Raw genomic sequence first — 16,670 nt, 5'->3', positions numbered from 1 at the left:
AACCTTACACTGACCCGTCTGATTGGTATATTTTAACACCTTTATTTCAGATTGTTGCTGACATGGGTTCAAACAGATTCAACATCAGCTGCTTTGTTTTATATATCTCATATATTCCTGTCCATGGGTTCTTCTCTATGAATAAGTTATTTGGGAGAATTTGTCACCTCTCCTGACCTTTGAACGTGATGCCAAAGCTACCCCATCAAGGGCACGACGCAGCCACCAATCATTCATACAACAAAGGCCAGCTACAGCCAACACCACCTCACCTCCCATTCACCTACAGCATGACATTTCGGATCTGCTGTGCTTGCTGATGCTTTGGGCCAAGTGTTCTCAGTCATGCCTTGTGTTATTGGCCAAATCTCAATGGAGAAAACGAGTTATTAGAGCTCTCCTCCACCTGTGGCTCTCTCATCTTATCCCTGCTGGTGGTGCAAGTCACCTGCAGGATGTGGTCGTGTAGAAATGGAGGCTTGGGAATTGCTCGGGAACTTGTTAAACACACTTCTTGACACCTGTGACTTGGCAGCTGTAGGCTGAGGTTCTTTTCCCAAGATTTCCAGACTTGCTTTTTGCACAGCTCTCACGTCTTTCTGACCATGACTCTTCCCTAAAATGCCAGTAGCCTCATGGCACATCCCACTAAAAGGGCCCTGCAAAGCCCTCTCTGTGCTCTGCAGCACTCCTGGGTTAAGAAATGTGGCTCTGTGCTTTGAGCAGCCAGTGCACGTGAGCCGGAGCCAGGAACAGAGACTACAAACCCAGGAGATGAACTTCCCCCCCTAGGAAAGACCCTGAGCTGAATGTTCAAGTTTGGTAGACTTTTGGGTTATAGCTGGGGCTTTTCTGTGGTTGATAACCACACTGCAAGTGCTACACTCAAGGTCTTTCCAGCAGATAACTCGTTTTGTAAAAAAACTGCACTTCAGTGAAGTTTGTCCCTTTCTGCATGGGCCATCTTCATCTCTCCCCAGCCTGGTTTTCATCAATGTCAGGACTGTGATGGGAGGGGCTGGTGCCTGTTGGAAAGCCAGGAGGACTCGGCGTGGCATGAAGGAAATGTGGTGATGTCTGCCCAGCAGTCTGGACCAGAAAAGCCCCAAGCCTGCAGCTTTCTCTTGGCAGCTCCATCGCATCGCCTGTCTCTGATTACCCTCTCATTGTAGTCCTTATTACGTAATTACTTTGGGTTAAAACCACTCTGTTTCAGCTTCATGCTGGGCTTCCCACTTGCTTCTGTCCCTGTGAAACCGGGTGACAAGCGGAGCAGGTGCCAGTGCCCCTGTCGTTCTCTGTGGGGCCATGCATGGAAATGCTCCCAGCTGGAGGGGCAGGGGTGTGGGGAGGCAGCAAGTGGTTCCCCAAACAACCTGTAGTTATTTCTGTGACCTACAGGGATTGTTTCTTTTCTCTTCTTTCCTCCTCATGTTCATTTGTATCTGTCCAAATCACCTATCCAGCTCCTGGCTGTGTGGAGCCCACTGGCCACTGTTACCTTCACTCAGGGAGTGCCTTCCCCTAGCTGGTTGCAGATTACATTTCGGTCCTTGAGATATTCTGCTTCGTACATAAATCCCTGATTATCAGAGTGTAACACGAAGGAAAAGGTGAGCTTGGTTTATTTACTGAAGACATGTGCCTGTAAGGTTTGCTAAAAAACAAAACAAAACAAAACAAAAAAAAAAACAGAACAACAAACAACAAAACTTCTGTAGTAAATCACCCAGCCCTTGGTGTTTGACAAGCCTTAGGATGCTTCCTGTACTCAGCTTTTCTGTCTTCCCATTTGCTCTTTCATGTTGCTTGTTTTTAACAGAGTTCTGTTTTCGGGCTGTTAAGGATCCTGCCAGCACAAGTGATGCCATTTCTGGTCGCTGCTTTGACTTTGGGCAAGCTGCAGCCTCTTCAGGCCTCCCACCCCTGCAGACAGGGATGCCTGTAGGACCCCGGATCCCGCACATTTGGCCCAGCCGGATCCTTCCTCCCCTTGCTTCACTGTGCTTCACTCTCCCCCATCCAAACGTAGTGAAATTGTTCCTCAGTTTGTTAGGTTGCGATCCAGCCACCTGTCAAGGCAGAGGATACACAGAACCAGGCCCTAAATATTTGCAACGGGCTTTGAAGGGGAAGGAATCTGTTAAACAATCCGCTCGTGTGCAATACCCTCCAGACCGTTGGGAATCTGGCAAGATTTCCGTGGTGAACGCAGCCTAAAAATCAATGAAACAGTGTGTCTGGGAGGTGGACCAGCATGTGCAGGAGCTGTTGAGAGGTACCACGTTGCTGGGACAGGGTCACAGACAGCACGGCCACCTACCCTCTGGGGACAAGTGTCCTGCACAGAGGTGCACCTTCATCTGGGAGAGGCTGGGGAGGTGGCAGCCCCCTTGTGCTAAATGAATTGTGTTTTACTGCATTACCCTGTGGTGACAGGAAGGCAATCGGAGCAGGGCCTGAAGGCAGCTGGGATCTCAACACCACCTGAAGGTGAAGGGCAAGCAAGGTGAAGGATGTGAAGCACTGACCCCGAGGAGCCTCACCCCACTGCTCCAGCTTCTCACCCCACTTCTCCTTGGGTCTCTCCTTGCTGCCTCTGGGGCAGGGGCCTGGAAGAAGGATGGGCTTGGCTAGGCCAGCAGTGACCATTATGGGCATGTAGGCCACCCGAGCCAGGCTACAAGGCCCAGTCTGAGCTTTCTGAATGTGAGCAGGAGGGATATACGTCGCTTTCACGTGTGCCTGATAAATATATGGACTTGTCGCATGGTGGGATCACACCAGCAAAGGTGCCTGGCTCAGGCCGAGGCTCCTCAGCTCCGCAATGCCACCATTTTCCCCAGCTGTGACACAGCACGGGCTCATCACTCCGAGACTTCTTGCTTTGGCTTCTCGGTGCTGCCGATTCCTGAAGTACTGGGTCTGAAAGCACAGCTCCCAGATCCTCGTGACTGGGGGCGAGCCGCAGCCCTCTGCCACTCGCCACCCTCTCACTGCTAAAACTTTCCAAGTCTCCTGGCTGAGGGAGAAAAGCCTGAAAAATATGGGGGCAGAGAGCCAAGAGGGGACCCCAACAGCGTGATTTTTAACCCGTGTCCTATTATTTTTACACACACACCCCGACACCTGACGCTGCCTTCCAGGCTGACAGGGGAGGGCGGCCAAAGGGGCAGCGGCGGCCGGATCCGGCGCTGCAACCACGCGGCAGCGGACAGGCTTCTGTCGGAGAGATTAATAAAAAAAAAAAATAACGAAATAAATAATGAAATTAAAGCGGAGGGAGGCTTCCCGGGTCCCTGCTTTCATACGGGGCCAGCCCGCGGCGCTGCTCATGTTTTCCACTTGGGGGAGGGAGGAGGACGAAGGAGGGGAGGCCGGGGCGGGGGTGGAGGTTTGGGAAAGGGAGGGAGGGAAAAAGGAGGGTGAAGAGGGGGTGGAGGGGAGGAAAGTTGCTTGAATTTGCGAGAGCGGCGCCGCCTCCTTCCACTGGCTGGGGGAGCTGCCAATCTGTGCGGTAATCCTGCAGGAATTTCTGCGGGGTTTAACTGGGAGCCGCGCCGCCGCCGCCGAGCACTCGGGGCGGGGGAAGGAGGGAGGCAGCCGGAGGAGCAGCAGCACCCTCAGCACCTTCAGCAGCACCCTCAGCAGCACCCTCAGCACCCTCAGCAGCACCCCCAGCCCCGGCTTTGGGCAGTTTTGCCCCTCCGGGCGGAGCGGAGGGGGCCGGAGGGTGCCCCCCCCCCCCCCCCCCTCACCCGCCCCATCCCCACAGCCCCGTGGCCGGGCGGGCGCTGCCGAGCGGCCGCGGCCCCGCTTTTCTCCTTCGTGCCCGGCCCCGCGGGAATAATGCGGGGCGTGTGGCTAGTGCTAGCCCTCAGCTTCGTGGCCTGTGCCTCCGGGCAGCCGGTGAGTGAGCGCTGGGACGGGACGGGAGCTTGGGACGGGACATGGGGGCGGCCGCTGCCCGGCCCCGGCTGTGCCGCATGGGGCCGGGGGCTCGCCTTGGGGTCTGGGGGCGCCCGGTGCCGGCTGGCCGGGGAGCGCTGCTTAACGCGATTAATTCCCTTTTTTTGGGGTTCCCGCTTCCCCAAAAGCTGTTTTCCATCTAAACGAGCCCACCCGTCAGCGGCATGGAGCTGGAGGAGGGTTTGGGGCTTCTCCGTGGCTGCTTTGAGGCTGTGTGGAGGGAAGGGGGCATGCGGGCGACACGGTTGCAGCCTCGGGGCAGATATTGGGGAAAGAGGAATTTGAGGTCTTGGTATGAAATGAAAACAGCACGGCGATTAAATCCAATTAAAAGGAGCTGCTATAACACTAAATAATGTCACCGGCACCGATTCCCTTCCAAAGTTGTCCGGCCATCAGATGGACGAGCCCGCTCGCAGCCTTCATGCAACCTGGCTCGTTATATTAGTGATTTCTTAGGGCACGGTTGCAAAACCCTTTTCCTAAGGACTAATTAAAAAATGAGTTGTGTGCAGCACCGACTCCTGCTTCCGCTGAGCCTAACTGCGCTACCCCTCGCTAATGAGGTACGATGGCTTTTAATTTTACAGAAACGCCGTCCTCACCGACTTCTCCGCTGGCGTAGTGACTATTAAACCGCCGCAGCAATTAGTAGAAGTATTAAGTTTTATGATTTTTTTTTGGCCTTGGGATGAACAGGCTCCTGCAGCAGGAGGCAGGCTGTCGGGGCGCACCGGTGCGGGGCATGGGGGGAGCCTGGCCCTGGTGCAGCGCCCTCGCTGCTGCCAAAAAGTTGTGGAGAGATCGGAAAAGTAAAGGGAGGCGAGGTTTGGTTTGGTTTTGTTCCCCCCCACCACTTATTTTTTTCTTTCGCTGTGTCTGGCAGTGGCTACGTGGTCCCTTAAGGCTGGATTTTGTAGAGCAGTCTCTGGGAAAACACGGATGCCAAATGCGTTGTCTATGCAGAGTGCTGTCCTGGTCGGAACAGGAGTTTTGTACGGATGCTTAAAAAAAAAACAACTGCTAGCTCCTGGAGGATTGTCAAGTGGCTTTAGCTCCAAATTTCTCCCCCTTTGTTTGATTCTGCTGTTATTGTTGTTGTTTTGGCAAGGCGATAAGCTAAACATTTCTCCTTCCTGGTGAGGTAAATGATGCAAGAGATTTTTTTAGCAGGGGAGGGGAGGGCAACAGGACACTCTCTTTTCTGAAGCCACGAATTCCTTGTGTTTGCTTCACGAAACCAACAAACCCTGCTATTTATTGGTGAGGACCACACTGATGTCAGAGTTGCGTTAGAAACATACCAGAGATGCATCCTGCTCCTGAAGTGGGAGCAGCGTGCCCGTGCGCCCTGGCGTTTTCCAGTCTGTGATGCAGAGATCTGGGGACAGAAAGAGGGCACAACTGAGCCCGTCCGGTCTGTGCCAGGCCGTGCCTGCTGGCCAGCATCACCCACGGCTAATTTGGTTGATGGTAGCCAGTGCTTTTAGGGTGGTTTGCTGGGCAAGGGGGACGTCAGATTAGACCAGAGTCTGGTAATGCCAGCAGATGTGGAGGTGCTGTGGGGATTCACCCAGGCTTGGCTTGAGTGGAAAAGGAAAAAAAGTACTTTACAGGTGCTTTAAAGTTTTCCTGGTTTGCTTTTAGGAGAGGGAGAGAGAGCGATGTAAAGCTGCTGGATAGAGAAGGCGAACTGTGTAAGTGAGAGGTCCGGTGTGTCTTTTAAGAGCTTGGGTTCAGCCCTGATGATAGCAGGAGGCAGCGCTTGCTGATTTTAATAGCAACAGAGAGCAGCGCCAAGTATCTCGCTGTCCTTGTCAGTTCCCATTCTGCAGGAGCTGATAAACCTTTCCGCTTCTTCCTGCTCCACGCCAGTGGGACTAATGGTTTTCCAGAGCCTGCCTGGTGCTCTAATCCCCTCAGCGAGCCAAAGCTGGCTGTAGGGAAGCTTTGCTGGCTGGCAGGCTGCTGTGCATACCGCACCGTACGGGTGCTGCTCTCACAACCAGGAGAAGAATTGCATCTCTCGTCTTGCCTCGTGGTGTTTCTGGAGTCGGGGGGCTTTGCTTCACGCCAGCTCCCCCAGCAATGCACATGCAGGGTTGGTTTGCATGCATTGAGTGAAATGCAAGCACTGCAGCATCGACATCAACTGTGTGGTCTTTCTGTGCCTTCTGCAAGCGCCTGAGCACAGCTTTGTTGACATAAGTGCAGCTATTGAAGGAGGATACCGGGGTAATATTTGGTTTGTTTCTCAGAAATGTTTACGTTTCAGGAGCTGTGATTTGCCTGCGTTTGTTCCTAATGGTTACTTTTGAAATTTGGAGGATTGATACTGTGTCGGAGAGGAGGCATGTTTGTTTGGTTTAGTTTGTGAAACCTGCAGCTAAGCTTTGGAGACAGCAGTTGGAGCAGAGAGAGGTGGTGTTTCAGATTTACGTCCTGCGAGGGCCTCTCCCAAGCGCGTTAAATCCGCGTCGCCGACCGAGCTCTGAAGGAAGATAGGAAACTTTTTGGTCCCGATTCATTTCCAGCCTTCCCCAGCTCACATGAGCTGCTTCTCACCACAAAATTAGCCAAGTCCTGCCCAGTGCTCCATGGCGTGGCAGCAATCGGAGCCAGCCAGCGCCGTCCGACCGGCTGCTCCCCTTGCCCTGGCTCAGCACCGTGCCATCACCCGCAGGAAATTTGGGAGAACTCCGGCTTTTGCCTCCAGCCGCGGGTTTTGCCCTTCTGGTGCTGCAGCGAAGTCACTGCTGGAAGCCTCCCCCTATATGGATGTTCTCCGGAGCCACTTTCTGGGGCTAGGTTTCCCTCCCAGGTTAGCTTATCTTTTAAAAATTAAAGAATAGATGATTCCTGACCCGAGATCAAACACGGAGGCAGTTTCTCTTTTTAATATCTTAGCCCCGAGGTCTGCATTGGAACCGACTTAATATTCAGGCCTACAGTGCAGAGATGTTTTCTCTGCATTTTTTTCTAGATCCCTATCGGGGAAGAAGATGAGAGCCTCGTCTTCAAGGGCGAGTCAGGACAAATATCTCCCAGTTTGAAGTCGGGTGCCGGGGTTGTGGTTCTCGGGCAGGTGAAGCCTCTGTGGTAGGTGTGCAGCGATTGCTGCAGCTAGTGGGATGGAGATGGTGGACACTGGCGAGCGAGCCACGAGCCGTGGGTTTGTTTGAAGTTTTGAGGGATCTAAGTTTCTGTGGTTGTAATCGTAAGTGCAATCTCAGGATGACCAGATGGAGGCCTGATTTCTTGGCTACTGGAGGTCAAGGCCCGATTTCTTGGCTAGCAGAGGTGCAAGTTAAGGAAAACCCCACTTCAAACACACAGTCACCATCTGCTGACTCTGGGGAGGGTGGTGAAGAGCTATCTGCTGTCCTCGCTGGGGGACATGGCCACTTTTGGGCAGGGAGACCTGGGCTTGGGGAAGAGCTCGTCCCTACGTGCAACAGCTGAGCTCCTGGAGGATCAGGCAATTGCTTGTAGAGCTCTCTGTTTGCCCTGCTCTTCGGGGCCGATTGTCTTTATAAAACGTCAAGCAGAAGCATATGGGTGGCATTTATTAATTGCATTATCTCCCCGAATTGACTTTTGCCATTGACAGTTTAAACATTTTCCTTATGGCCAAGAATTACAGGCTTTAGTGAGCCGCAGAGGCTGAACAAAGGACTCTTGTCTACTTACGGAAAAGTGCTCCTTTGTCATCTGAATAGATCTGACCGACCAGGATTTTTAACAGAAATGTTGTGTTTGAGAATGGAAAGCTTATTCTAGGCCCCATGTTAGACCCTGCTTGAATGTAAGTCATAAAGATGCCCTCTGTGTTGCTGCATTTGGGAGAGAATGCACAAGTAATGAGCAAGCAATTTGGTCCGCGTTCAAGTTGCTTTACTTTCCGCCTTGCAGTAAGCATGAGAAAATTACTTGGGGCTCTTCTGCGAACAGATTCTTGTTTGGTTATCTTCAGTTCATGCTTACAAGACGATAATAAACTGCTATCTGTAATCTTTTCAGGACTAGTAATTTATTCAGAGGTTACATGGCACTATTCGCTGATTTGGGAACAAGATTTCTCTTCCTCACGTTGAAATATAATTTGCAATCTCTCGAGTAAAGGCTGCATTAGTGTTTGACCCTGTAATAATGACAGTTCTCCGTCTGTATGTTGTTTTCTTGATTAGCTCAGCCCTGAGGGATGCTTTCAAAAGCATACTAGATATTTAGGCAGAAATACAAAATACATGTAATCCTCCAGCGTATTGGAAAACTGATTGCAGTAGGAGGAAAAAAAAGTGTTTAACAACCATTTGCAACAAGTACTTTTGCGTGGAACAAATGATTTTTGTCAATGCCTCAAGGAGGGGGGTTCATCTAAAGTGAAATAATGACTAATAGGGTGTTGAGGAATCTGCAGGACTTGGCCTTGTCTCTAGGCAGGCTATTAGCGTGTCACACAAGCCGTGCTCAACTGAAGCCTGAGCTGGGCGCTCCGTCTGAAATCACTATTTTTAGTTTATATATAAACAACTTCCTCAGAAATCGCTCTTCTGAGCTAAATTGTTTTGTTCCAAAGGTGAATTGATTTGGGAAAAGTTCAAATAAAAACCCGCTTGGCTGTGTTTGAGTTGCGAGTGTGAAGATAAATACCTATTTTGTACTCTTATTAAAGGTAAGGAGACAGAGGGACTTGCAGAAGGTCAAACAGCCTGTGGACTACGCAGGAACTGAATCAAAATGTTCAGAAAGTACCACTGATTAACAACCAGCATGTATTGTCTGGATTTAAATATTGTGTTGTCAGACGTGTTGCTCCTGCTTGATTAACCATAATATGGCATAATTTTCTCTAGAGGTGCTTCCACATTGATGGAGGTCACTTGTCACCTTTCAAAGCGGCGTGAAGTGGGCCCCGTCCCTTTTATCTGAACAGTATTTCGCAAGTGTGAATGTAAGCGGTGTCGCGGAGCTGTGGGAAGCACAGCTGAAGCAGTACGGCATGGGAGGTGAAGTGCTTCTCGAGGAGTGGCTGGGTGTGTGACCGCTGTGGCCTCCAGACTAAGAATGTTTTGAGGGGAAAAATTGTAATCTGCTTGCTGCCACATGAAGCAACAGCCTAACTAGGTCCTTCATCTTTCCTGTCTTCCCTGGGATCCTTTCTGGTATGTTCATTGCCTGCCATTAGATAGGCAATGCCTATCTAAGACATTAAGCCCAGCTGTGCCCCAGTGGGTTTTGGTGACCCTGAGGTACCTGTGGGAACACCTGGCTGGACGCAACAGCTGGAGGACGCAGCTGTGACCAGCCAAACCCCATGCACTTGGTCTCTTTTTTTGCTTTAAGAGCTGAGTCTTGTTTGCTTTTCATACTGGGGTCTGCAGGGGAAGGCTGATATTAGCTTGGTGCATCTTCCAGGAGAGGACAGCTGTCCGGAAGACAGATTCTTCCTTTGCTGGGTTAATTATCCTTGCTCACCCTGAATGTGGAGATCCCAGAATCAGTGTGTCACTTAAACTGATTACTGGGTGAAAGCCTGCACAAAGCCTTTCCTTTCAAATCACTTTCAAGTATTGTGCAGTTCCTCATTCACATATACAGTCACGGAGGTGTGACATTGATGGTGTTATTATTATTTAAAATGAAAACCTGCAAGGGAAGCAAAGCGGGAGGGTGAAGCTAGTTCAAAGCGATGGAAATGCTCCATCATCGGGACATGCAAAAATCAAGCTCCTATTGAATTTAAATTTGTGACATTGCATAAATAAAAATAGGTATGGCTTAGCCCTATAAATAGCAATAACTCCTGCAGCAAGGATGTGCATAAAGTAATATTGCTGAGAAACAGGATTCTGAGCTGTCTGGGTTGCAGAGCATCCCATCCCTATCCTGGCTGTGGGGCTGTGTCTCCTTCCAGCCATGAGCTCACGGGTGCTCTGTGCTCGCACAAGCCACTGGTGGCAGTGCAAGCTTGGCTAATGTGAGAGTTTGTGCAGCAAGGAGATGGAGTGTCCACGAACAGAGTGTGTGAAATCGGTTATGTTAGTGACTGGCTTGTGTAAGTCTCATTGTGAGAAGGTGAGAACTTCTCAAGCACTGCTGGGGCAGCAGACAGTGTTAGAGGATTAATACCTTAGGATTATTAGTGATTTAAGCATCTGCAGCATGTGGAGCTCACTCTCTTTCTCCATGGCAGAGCAACAAAGATGACTAATCGTGGGGATAGAAACGGAAAGTTACCAAGGTGCCGTATATACCTCCTAAATTCTTGTCTTGTGGTATGAAATGAAGCTTCTTGGAGGGTGTTTGAAATGAAGAGTGCGTAGAGGCTGTACTGCACAGAGCATTCAGCACTGAGCTTTCTGTAGGTGTTGCAATTCTATCTTGGAAGTTCTTTGAAACTTTGCGTGTGTGTATTTTATGTCGATCTTTATTCTACATAGGTCTCAATTTTACATATACCCTCATGTACTTTTGTGCGTGTGTCTTTTATTTAAGGCTGTATGCCTTTCAAGTGTCAGGAAAAGAAATATCCCACAGAACACAAGAACTGACAGCTCAATAAACAGAACAAGGCCGGGCTCAAAGTTTTCTCAGTAGTTCTCCTGGCCTGGAATCAGGCTGGGAAGAACGGCTTCCCGGACCTTATTTGCCAGGAAAAAAGCCTTAAACACAAGGTGGTCTTTACGTATAATTTTCCTCTCGTTTCTTTACTTGTAATTTAACACGACAGTTTTGCAGCAGTTTTCCTCCCTAAATATGACTTGATCCACTGACAGGTGCTTTTGATTTTATTCTCCAGCAAAGCCATCCCTCTGTCCTCAGAGCCTTGGTAAGGGGACAGGAATGTGTTTGTCACTGTGAAACATGAGTGCATTGGAAAAAGATATATTTCTAAATAGGAAAAAAGAAAAAAAAAAAAATGGAAATAATAGCAAGGGAGTGAATGCATAGATCAGTACCTGGACTGTCCTGGCTGGCACCAGCATCGTTGTCGCACCGGTGGTCTTCCAGCTCAGCTGTAATCCTATAGCCATGTTGCAGCTTGAGTTGACTGAATTTGTCAGACTTTCTTCATCTTTTCCTCCCTTTTGACCAAAGTCTTTGCTGGGTATGTCTGTGTGCTGCGTGAAAACATGGCTGCTTCCAGAAGTTTCCGGAGAGTTTGGCCGTAAGTGGGAGGTGGCCGAGGAGGGCCTGTGGCTAACCAGGAGGTCGTTTCTGCTCTTCTGGCACCAGCTGGGGTCCTTCAGATGGAGCATCTGTTGGGATGTGAAGGGGAGGGATATTAAAAAGATAAATTGATATCATTTAACAGCCTTATCTCCAGCCTGTTGAATAATGTTTGGAAACCCCACTGTGGCTTGATGGCCTGGGTGCGCAGGCCTTCAGGGTGAGGAAGATGGGCCCCATGGGCACTGGTCAACAACCAACGTGTTTCCTCAGGGTGCCCGGGTGCAGTAGTCACTGGAGATAAAAGAATCACAGAAACAGTAAGGTTGGAAGAGACCTTCAAGATCACCTGGCTCAACCATCCCCCTACCACCAACGTCACCCACTGAACCATGTCCCTAAGCACCACATCCAGCCTCTCCTTGAACACCCCCAAAGGAGGCAAAATGTTAGGGTAAGCGATGACTGAATGTGCCTCTGCTCATGCTGTGTGTCAGAAATGCTTTTCTTGGTGGTGGTGTTTAGTCCAAGCAGCCATGCGTGGTCAAAGAGCAGGGCCATGCTTGGGCACTACAAGGGAAGATCTCTGTGGGGCCTGGCGGGACTCCAGGCTCTGTCCTAAGCAGTGTTTCATTTGGGGTGGGGAGACACAGGTATGCCCTTGACACTGTGCTGAGCCTCACTGGATGGGGAGAAATTCAGAGCTGCTGAAAACAGCAGAGCATCGGGTACTCTTAATAGTATTGCTGTGCTGGAAATGTCATTTCTTGCCTGTTTTGTTACTGTAGGGCATTAGAAAGGGGAAATGACCTTTTCTTTCTTTTTGTTCCTGTTCTTACTGCGATTCAAAACCTTGAAAAGCGTATTCTACCCTTGGCTGGCTTGGGGTTTTGTCATTTCACTAATGCTACTTTCCTGACCGTATCTCTCCCGCTTAACCGAGAGTTAGTGACCTGGTATCTTGATGTAGGTCTCTCTAGGTGGAGACCTGCAACTGGCCTACTGCCTGGTGGCATAAATTGTCATAACACCAAAAGCCAGATAAACTTAATAGTGATGAAGGTTTTCTGAGACTTTTTTGGGGAAATGTCTTTGAGCTTGTGAATATTTAGTAATACACCTGTGGTTGTGAGTTTATCACTTTAATTTTTTTCTTATCTCCATATGCACTGGAAGAATTAGGCAGCTTTGATGGGAATAGGTTTATGATAGGAAAAAAACTTTGGGGAAAAAATGTGGGTTTTTTTGTTTGTTTTCCTATAATACACAGATATAAGTCTCTGTGATACTTCTTCACCATGTACTTCTTGCTGTTTCACATAAAATCTGAGGACCTTATAACTGATTTAAGCATGTAAAGGAGGACTGTTTTCTTGGGAAGACTGAGAAAAATTCTTCTAATAAATGCTGCCAGTCTCAACCAAAGTATGTGGGATCCCTCTTCATGAAGATTGTGGCTATATTGTGGTTGGAGCTGGCACAATTCCTGTGTAGTAGAGTAGCTCACGTGGCGTTTATGCAATTGTTTGTGATCAGAGACAAAGGCATCCTAAGAGAAGATTAGCAAGATTTTTTTTTTCCCTCTGTGGCTTTCTGTAGGTGCACAGAAAAAGCTAATCTCTCCCTCTCTTGTTGTTTAATGCAGCTCATATAATTGGAAAACCTCCTCTGAAGAGTCTGGGGCAGACAGCTGTGCCAGCTGTGCCATTAGTAGTGTCACCTAATGGGAGCAGAGCGGAGTGGAAAGCAAAACAAGCAGCAGTAGGATGTTTCTGTGCATCTTTCCAATGTTCCCTACAGCCAAGCTTGCTAGAGTGAATTCAGCTGTGAATTTGAAGAGCAGAAAAAAAGATTTTCTTACCACCGGTGCTGTTATACTGTTAGGCTCCACAAACGGTGTATTTGACCCTAAAGTTACTGCTCTGGCCGTATAACGTTCTTTTTACTTTTTGAAGCATGCAGTCTTTGGGTTTGGGCATCGTTGTAGATAATTTGCAGATTAGTTTATTAATGAAAGTTCACCTGGTAGCGAGCATGCTCTGCTGCCTGTTCCTCAGAGGGTGAGCAGTAAAGCTGAGTTGTATGATTACCTGATTTATATTTCCAGGGCCAGTTCTTTGGTCTTTGCCTTCCCAGCTTGGCTACTGGAGAACTCTGTGTTTGGGGGTACCCTGAAGCCTTTAAGGGCAGGAGATGCTGCTGACCTTGGCATGTGGATCTCCAGCTTGGTGCTTCCATCGTTCATTACTATGATGCTAATCACCTGGCCATGCATGCATATTCAGGGAGTGTTTATTTAAGGGTGCGTGTGGGGAAATCCGAATTCCCCAAACTGCGCGGAGTTACGTGGTCGTCATATTTGAAATGTGTGACCCATGGTTACAAAGGATGTTTTTTGTAAATGCTGTTGATCTGGTGGCATATGTCAGGGACTGGAAAATGCAGGCTATTTATAATTATCCACAGGTGGAGAGAGAGGCGGCGCTGCACAGCACTAGCAATAATTATCAGCAGTGTAGAAAGTTCATCTCTTAAGCCATTGGTTCTAACACACTAAAAAGTATTTGATCTGGAATCTGGCACAGCCTTCAAATGGAGCCGTTCAAAGGAGTCCTGACCTAATTTTGCTAAGGAAGTGTGCAAGCCTTCCTCGTTCTGCTAATTTCTTGCAGAAGGTTTCAATGAGAGTCTTCCTACCCTACATGTGCATATATTTTACTGCAGAGCGTTTTGAATAAAAGCAGCCATTACCAGCCAGGTGGTAAATATAGCATGCAGCTTAGCAGAAATGACCTTCAATTAAGCAGAGGCGGTCCCTTCTCCTGCGCCGTGCAGTTGTCAATTACTTTTTTTTAAAAAAAGACTATTTTTGCTGTGTCTTTTTGTGAATAATTGCAAAGCCTGAAGCACAGCGCTGGCTCTGTGTATAAGAGCAGACTTGGTGCTTGTGTTGAACTCCTCTTTCAGTGCACACCTCAAAAATTTGGAGTGTCTAACAAACAGAAGTTTGCTTTCTTTTCCAGGGAAATACCTCATTAATTATGAAACATTGTCCACTGAGCTATGTAAATTTTTCTGTTGAAGGATATAGCACGGGTTCTTTGACTTTCCTTGGGATAAATCAAAGCAGAAGTGACGACGTTATGTCTTAATGGGCTTTCATCTTCAGAAGAAAATGGAGGGGGGGGAAATCCTATTTTTCAACAGTGGCACAAGAGCACATACTGCAATAGAGCTCAGGTTTTCCTCATTACTGGCAGTGTAGGTGTAGGCTGTTTTTATCGTAAGATAAAAACAAACAAAGCAACCTGAACCGAGGGCTTTTAAATTCTGTCTCACCTGTCACTCACACGTTTTCTCATGCCATTATCACTGCAGTGTTGTTGTAAGACTACTGGTTTCCTACCAGAAACGCAGCCTTTTTGTTCAGTATGGTTTTTTGACTCATGGTAATGGTATTTCTGAACACCACCACTCAGAACGCAGTAACTGTAGTGCGCTTAATAGTAATTTGTGTCTTAAGTTCCTTATTTGCTCTTTTCCTCTACAATCTCTTGTGCTTCCAGCCTCATTAGGCTGATTTATTTATTTTTTTTTCCTCCCTGCTGCTTTCGCGCTGTCAAGCAAGCCAGGTAACTGCTAGTATTGGCACTGCTCTCTGGTCTCGTGTTGCAAGCACGGGATCCAACAGCAGAAAACGAGGTAAATGAAAAATTGGGTCTGCTCTGGTCGTTCGCCCACCGCCGGGAATCCTTCTGCTGGCTTGGCCGAGGGTGGTTGCTGGTGATAAAGGGGGAGCAATGAGGGGACGGGGGGTGACAGAGGTGCCTGTGGGGAGTGATTTGGAGTGGTTTGTGTATCCTAGCCAGACCATAATGCAAAGAAAAACTGGAGGTGGCTGGTGTGGGGCAGAGGAGTCGCTGTGCTGCTCCACCTCTGGCCAGCCAGCCGTGTCTGGCAGCACACGAGTCAAGCACTTAAGCAGACGTGGATGATTTGAGCACCGTATCCCTCATCCCCTCTGCTTTTTGGAAAGTGAGCGTGTGGAGCCAAACCTTGTGCATGGCGCTCCTCGCTGCCTTGGGGTTTACTTGGAAGCTGGGTTGTGCTCTGGTGGGCACGGGACTGGATGGGGCGGGAGGCACAGCGAGCCCATGCTCCTCCTGGGACCTCAGCATCCCTGTGTGCCAGCACCTTGGCTTCTGAAGCCATCAGTAACCCCTCGCCCAAACAGCGGGGAGCCCGCAGGAGCTGGGATTAGTTTGAGAAGTGTCCGGTTACGAGGGGACTCTAATCAAGGTGACAGCTGCTTTCCCCATGCTGCATTGAAACAAAATCTCCCAAACCCTGAGACAAAGCCTCACCAAAGACGTTAACCTCAGCGCTCCTCTCTTTCCACAAGTTGCTGGAACACGTAGCGCCGTTCACTAATGAAATACTGGAGAGGTAATCTCTTTCCGTGGATGCCAGAGGGGAAAACCGAGGATCGCTATCCCTGGGCTGCGTACACGTGCTCTTTTTACTCTTGCCCTTAAGTATTTATGCCAGAGTTTCCTAATCATGGGGTTCTTCTCCCAGCATCACAAAACATAAATCCTGCTCTGCTTGGCAGGCCAACCTATTATTTGAAATAAGTATCTAGGCTTGCCCTTAAGTAACCATTTCTTTCTTGGGCTACTTAAGCTGCCACCCTTTATCAGCAATCCAGGGGTGAAGAATGGGAGGTGCCACCTGAAATAGCATCGGTGTGCTGCTGCCAGGGAGGTGTGTGTTCAAGGAATGGGTTGTAAGAGCCCTCCCTAGGCTCTATTTATACCTCCCATCTAATAATACCTGCTTTAAAAAAAAAAAAGTCTCCTGTGGGTATCTTACCCACAGGAAAAAACAAAAACAAAAATACCTTCCCAGGTTTTGGGGTCAGTTTGCTTCCAGTTATGAAGGGCAAGCTTGTGGGAAAGAGTTTTATGCGAAAGAGTGAAATAAATGAAGACCATGAGAAATTACTGGTTTGGGGTTGTGACTAAAGTTTTAGGAATCAGCCTCTGACACAGAGCCTTTCTTAGTAGGTTCCTCCTCAAAGAAAACTAGTCCTGGGCTTTATTTTTTGAGGGGTGGGGTGGTGGTGGTGCTAGAGCAGCAGTAAGCTGGATTTCCTTCAAGGCAACTGGTTGATAAAACGCTGTGGGAGTTTCACAGGGCGCGTTTAAGAGGTGGTTCAGCAGTGACTTGAGAGCCTGAGGAAGGTGGAGCTGGCGGATGGGGGCGGGAGGGCAGGCCCCAACCCCACCACCAGCACCCTCTGTGCGGCCGCCCCGTTCCCCCAGTGTCAAGCCGTGACTGGAAACCTTGCCTTTCCCTGGCCACAGAGCCTTCTTTTCCCAGCTTTATGGAAAAGCACATTTGTATCACTTCATTTGTGGTTGAGGATGTGAAGTGTTTCCAGAGCTGAGAGTACGCGCTGAGCAGTGCTGATATTTCCCAAAGAAATGGGACGAGAGTTAAGGTGCTGGTAGGACACGAGCTCTGTG

At 49.0% G+C, this 16,670-nt stretch overlaps 1 protein-coding gene across 1 annotated transcript in view; it reads left to right on the top strand.

Annotated features, from left to right (window-relative positions):
- Positions 1-3,482: 3,482 nt before the first annotated feature.
- SDC2 (syndecan 2) overlaps positions 3,483-16,670 on the top strand; it is a 64,693-nt gene continuing 51,505 nt past the window's right edge. The window contains exon 1 of the mRNA XM_027452497.3: positions 3,483-3,909. Within this exon, the coding sequence (XP_027308298.1) occupies positions 3,850-3,909 (60 nt within the window). The 5' untranslated portion in view covers positions 3,483-3,849. The remainder of the gene's footprint in view (positions 3,910-16,670) is intronic.

Source organism: Anas platyrhynchos, chromosome 2, assembly GCF_047663525.1.
Source record: "Anas platyrhynchos isolate ZD024472 breed Pekin duck chromosome 2, IASCAAS_PekinDuck_T2T, whole genome shotgun sequence".
Taxonomy (NCBI): domain Eukaryota; kingdom Metazoa; phylum Chordata; class Aves; order Anseriformes; family Anatidae; genus Anas; species Anas platyrhynchos.
Note: the sequence above shows the minus strand (reverse complement) of the source record. Positions and strands in the feature narration are given on the sequence as shown.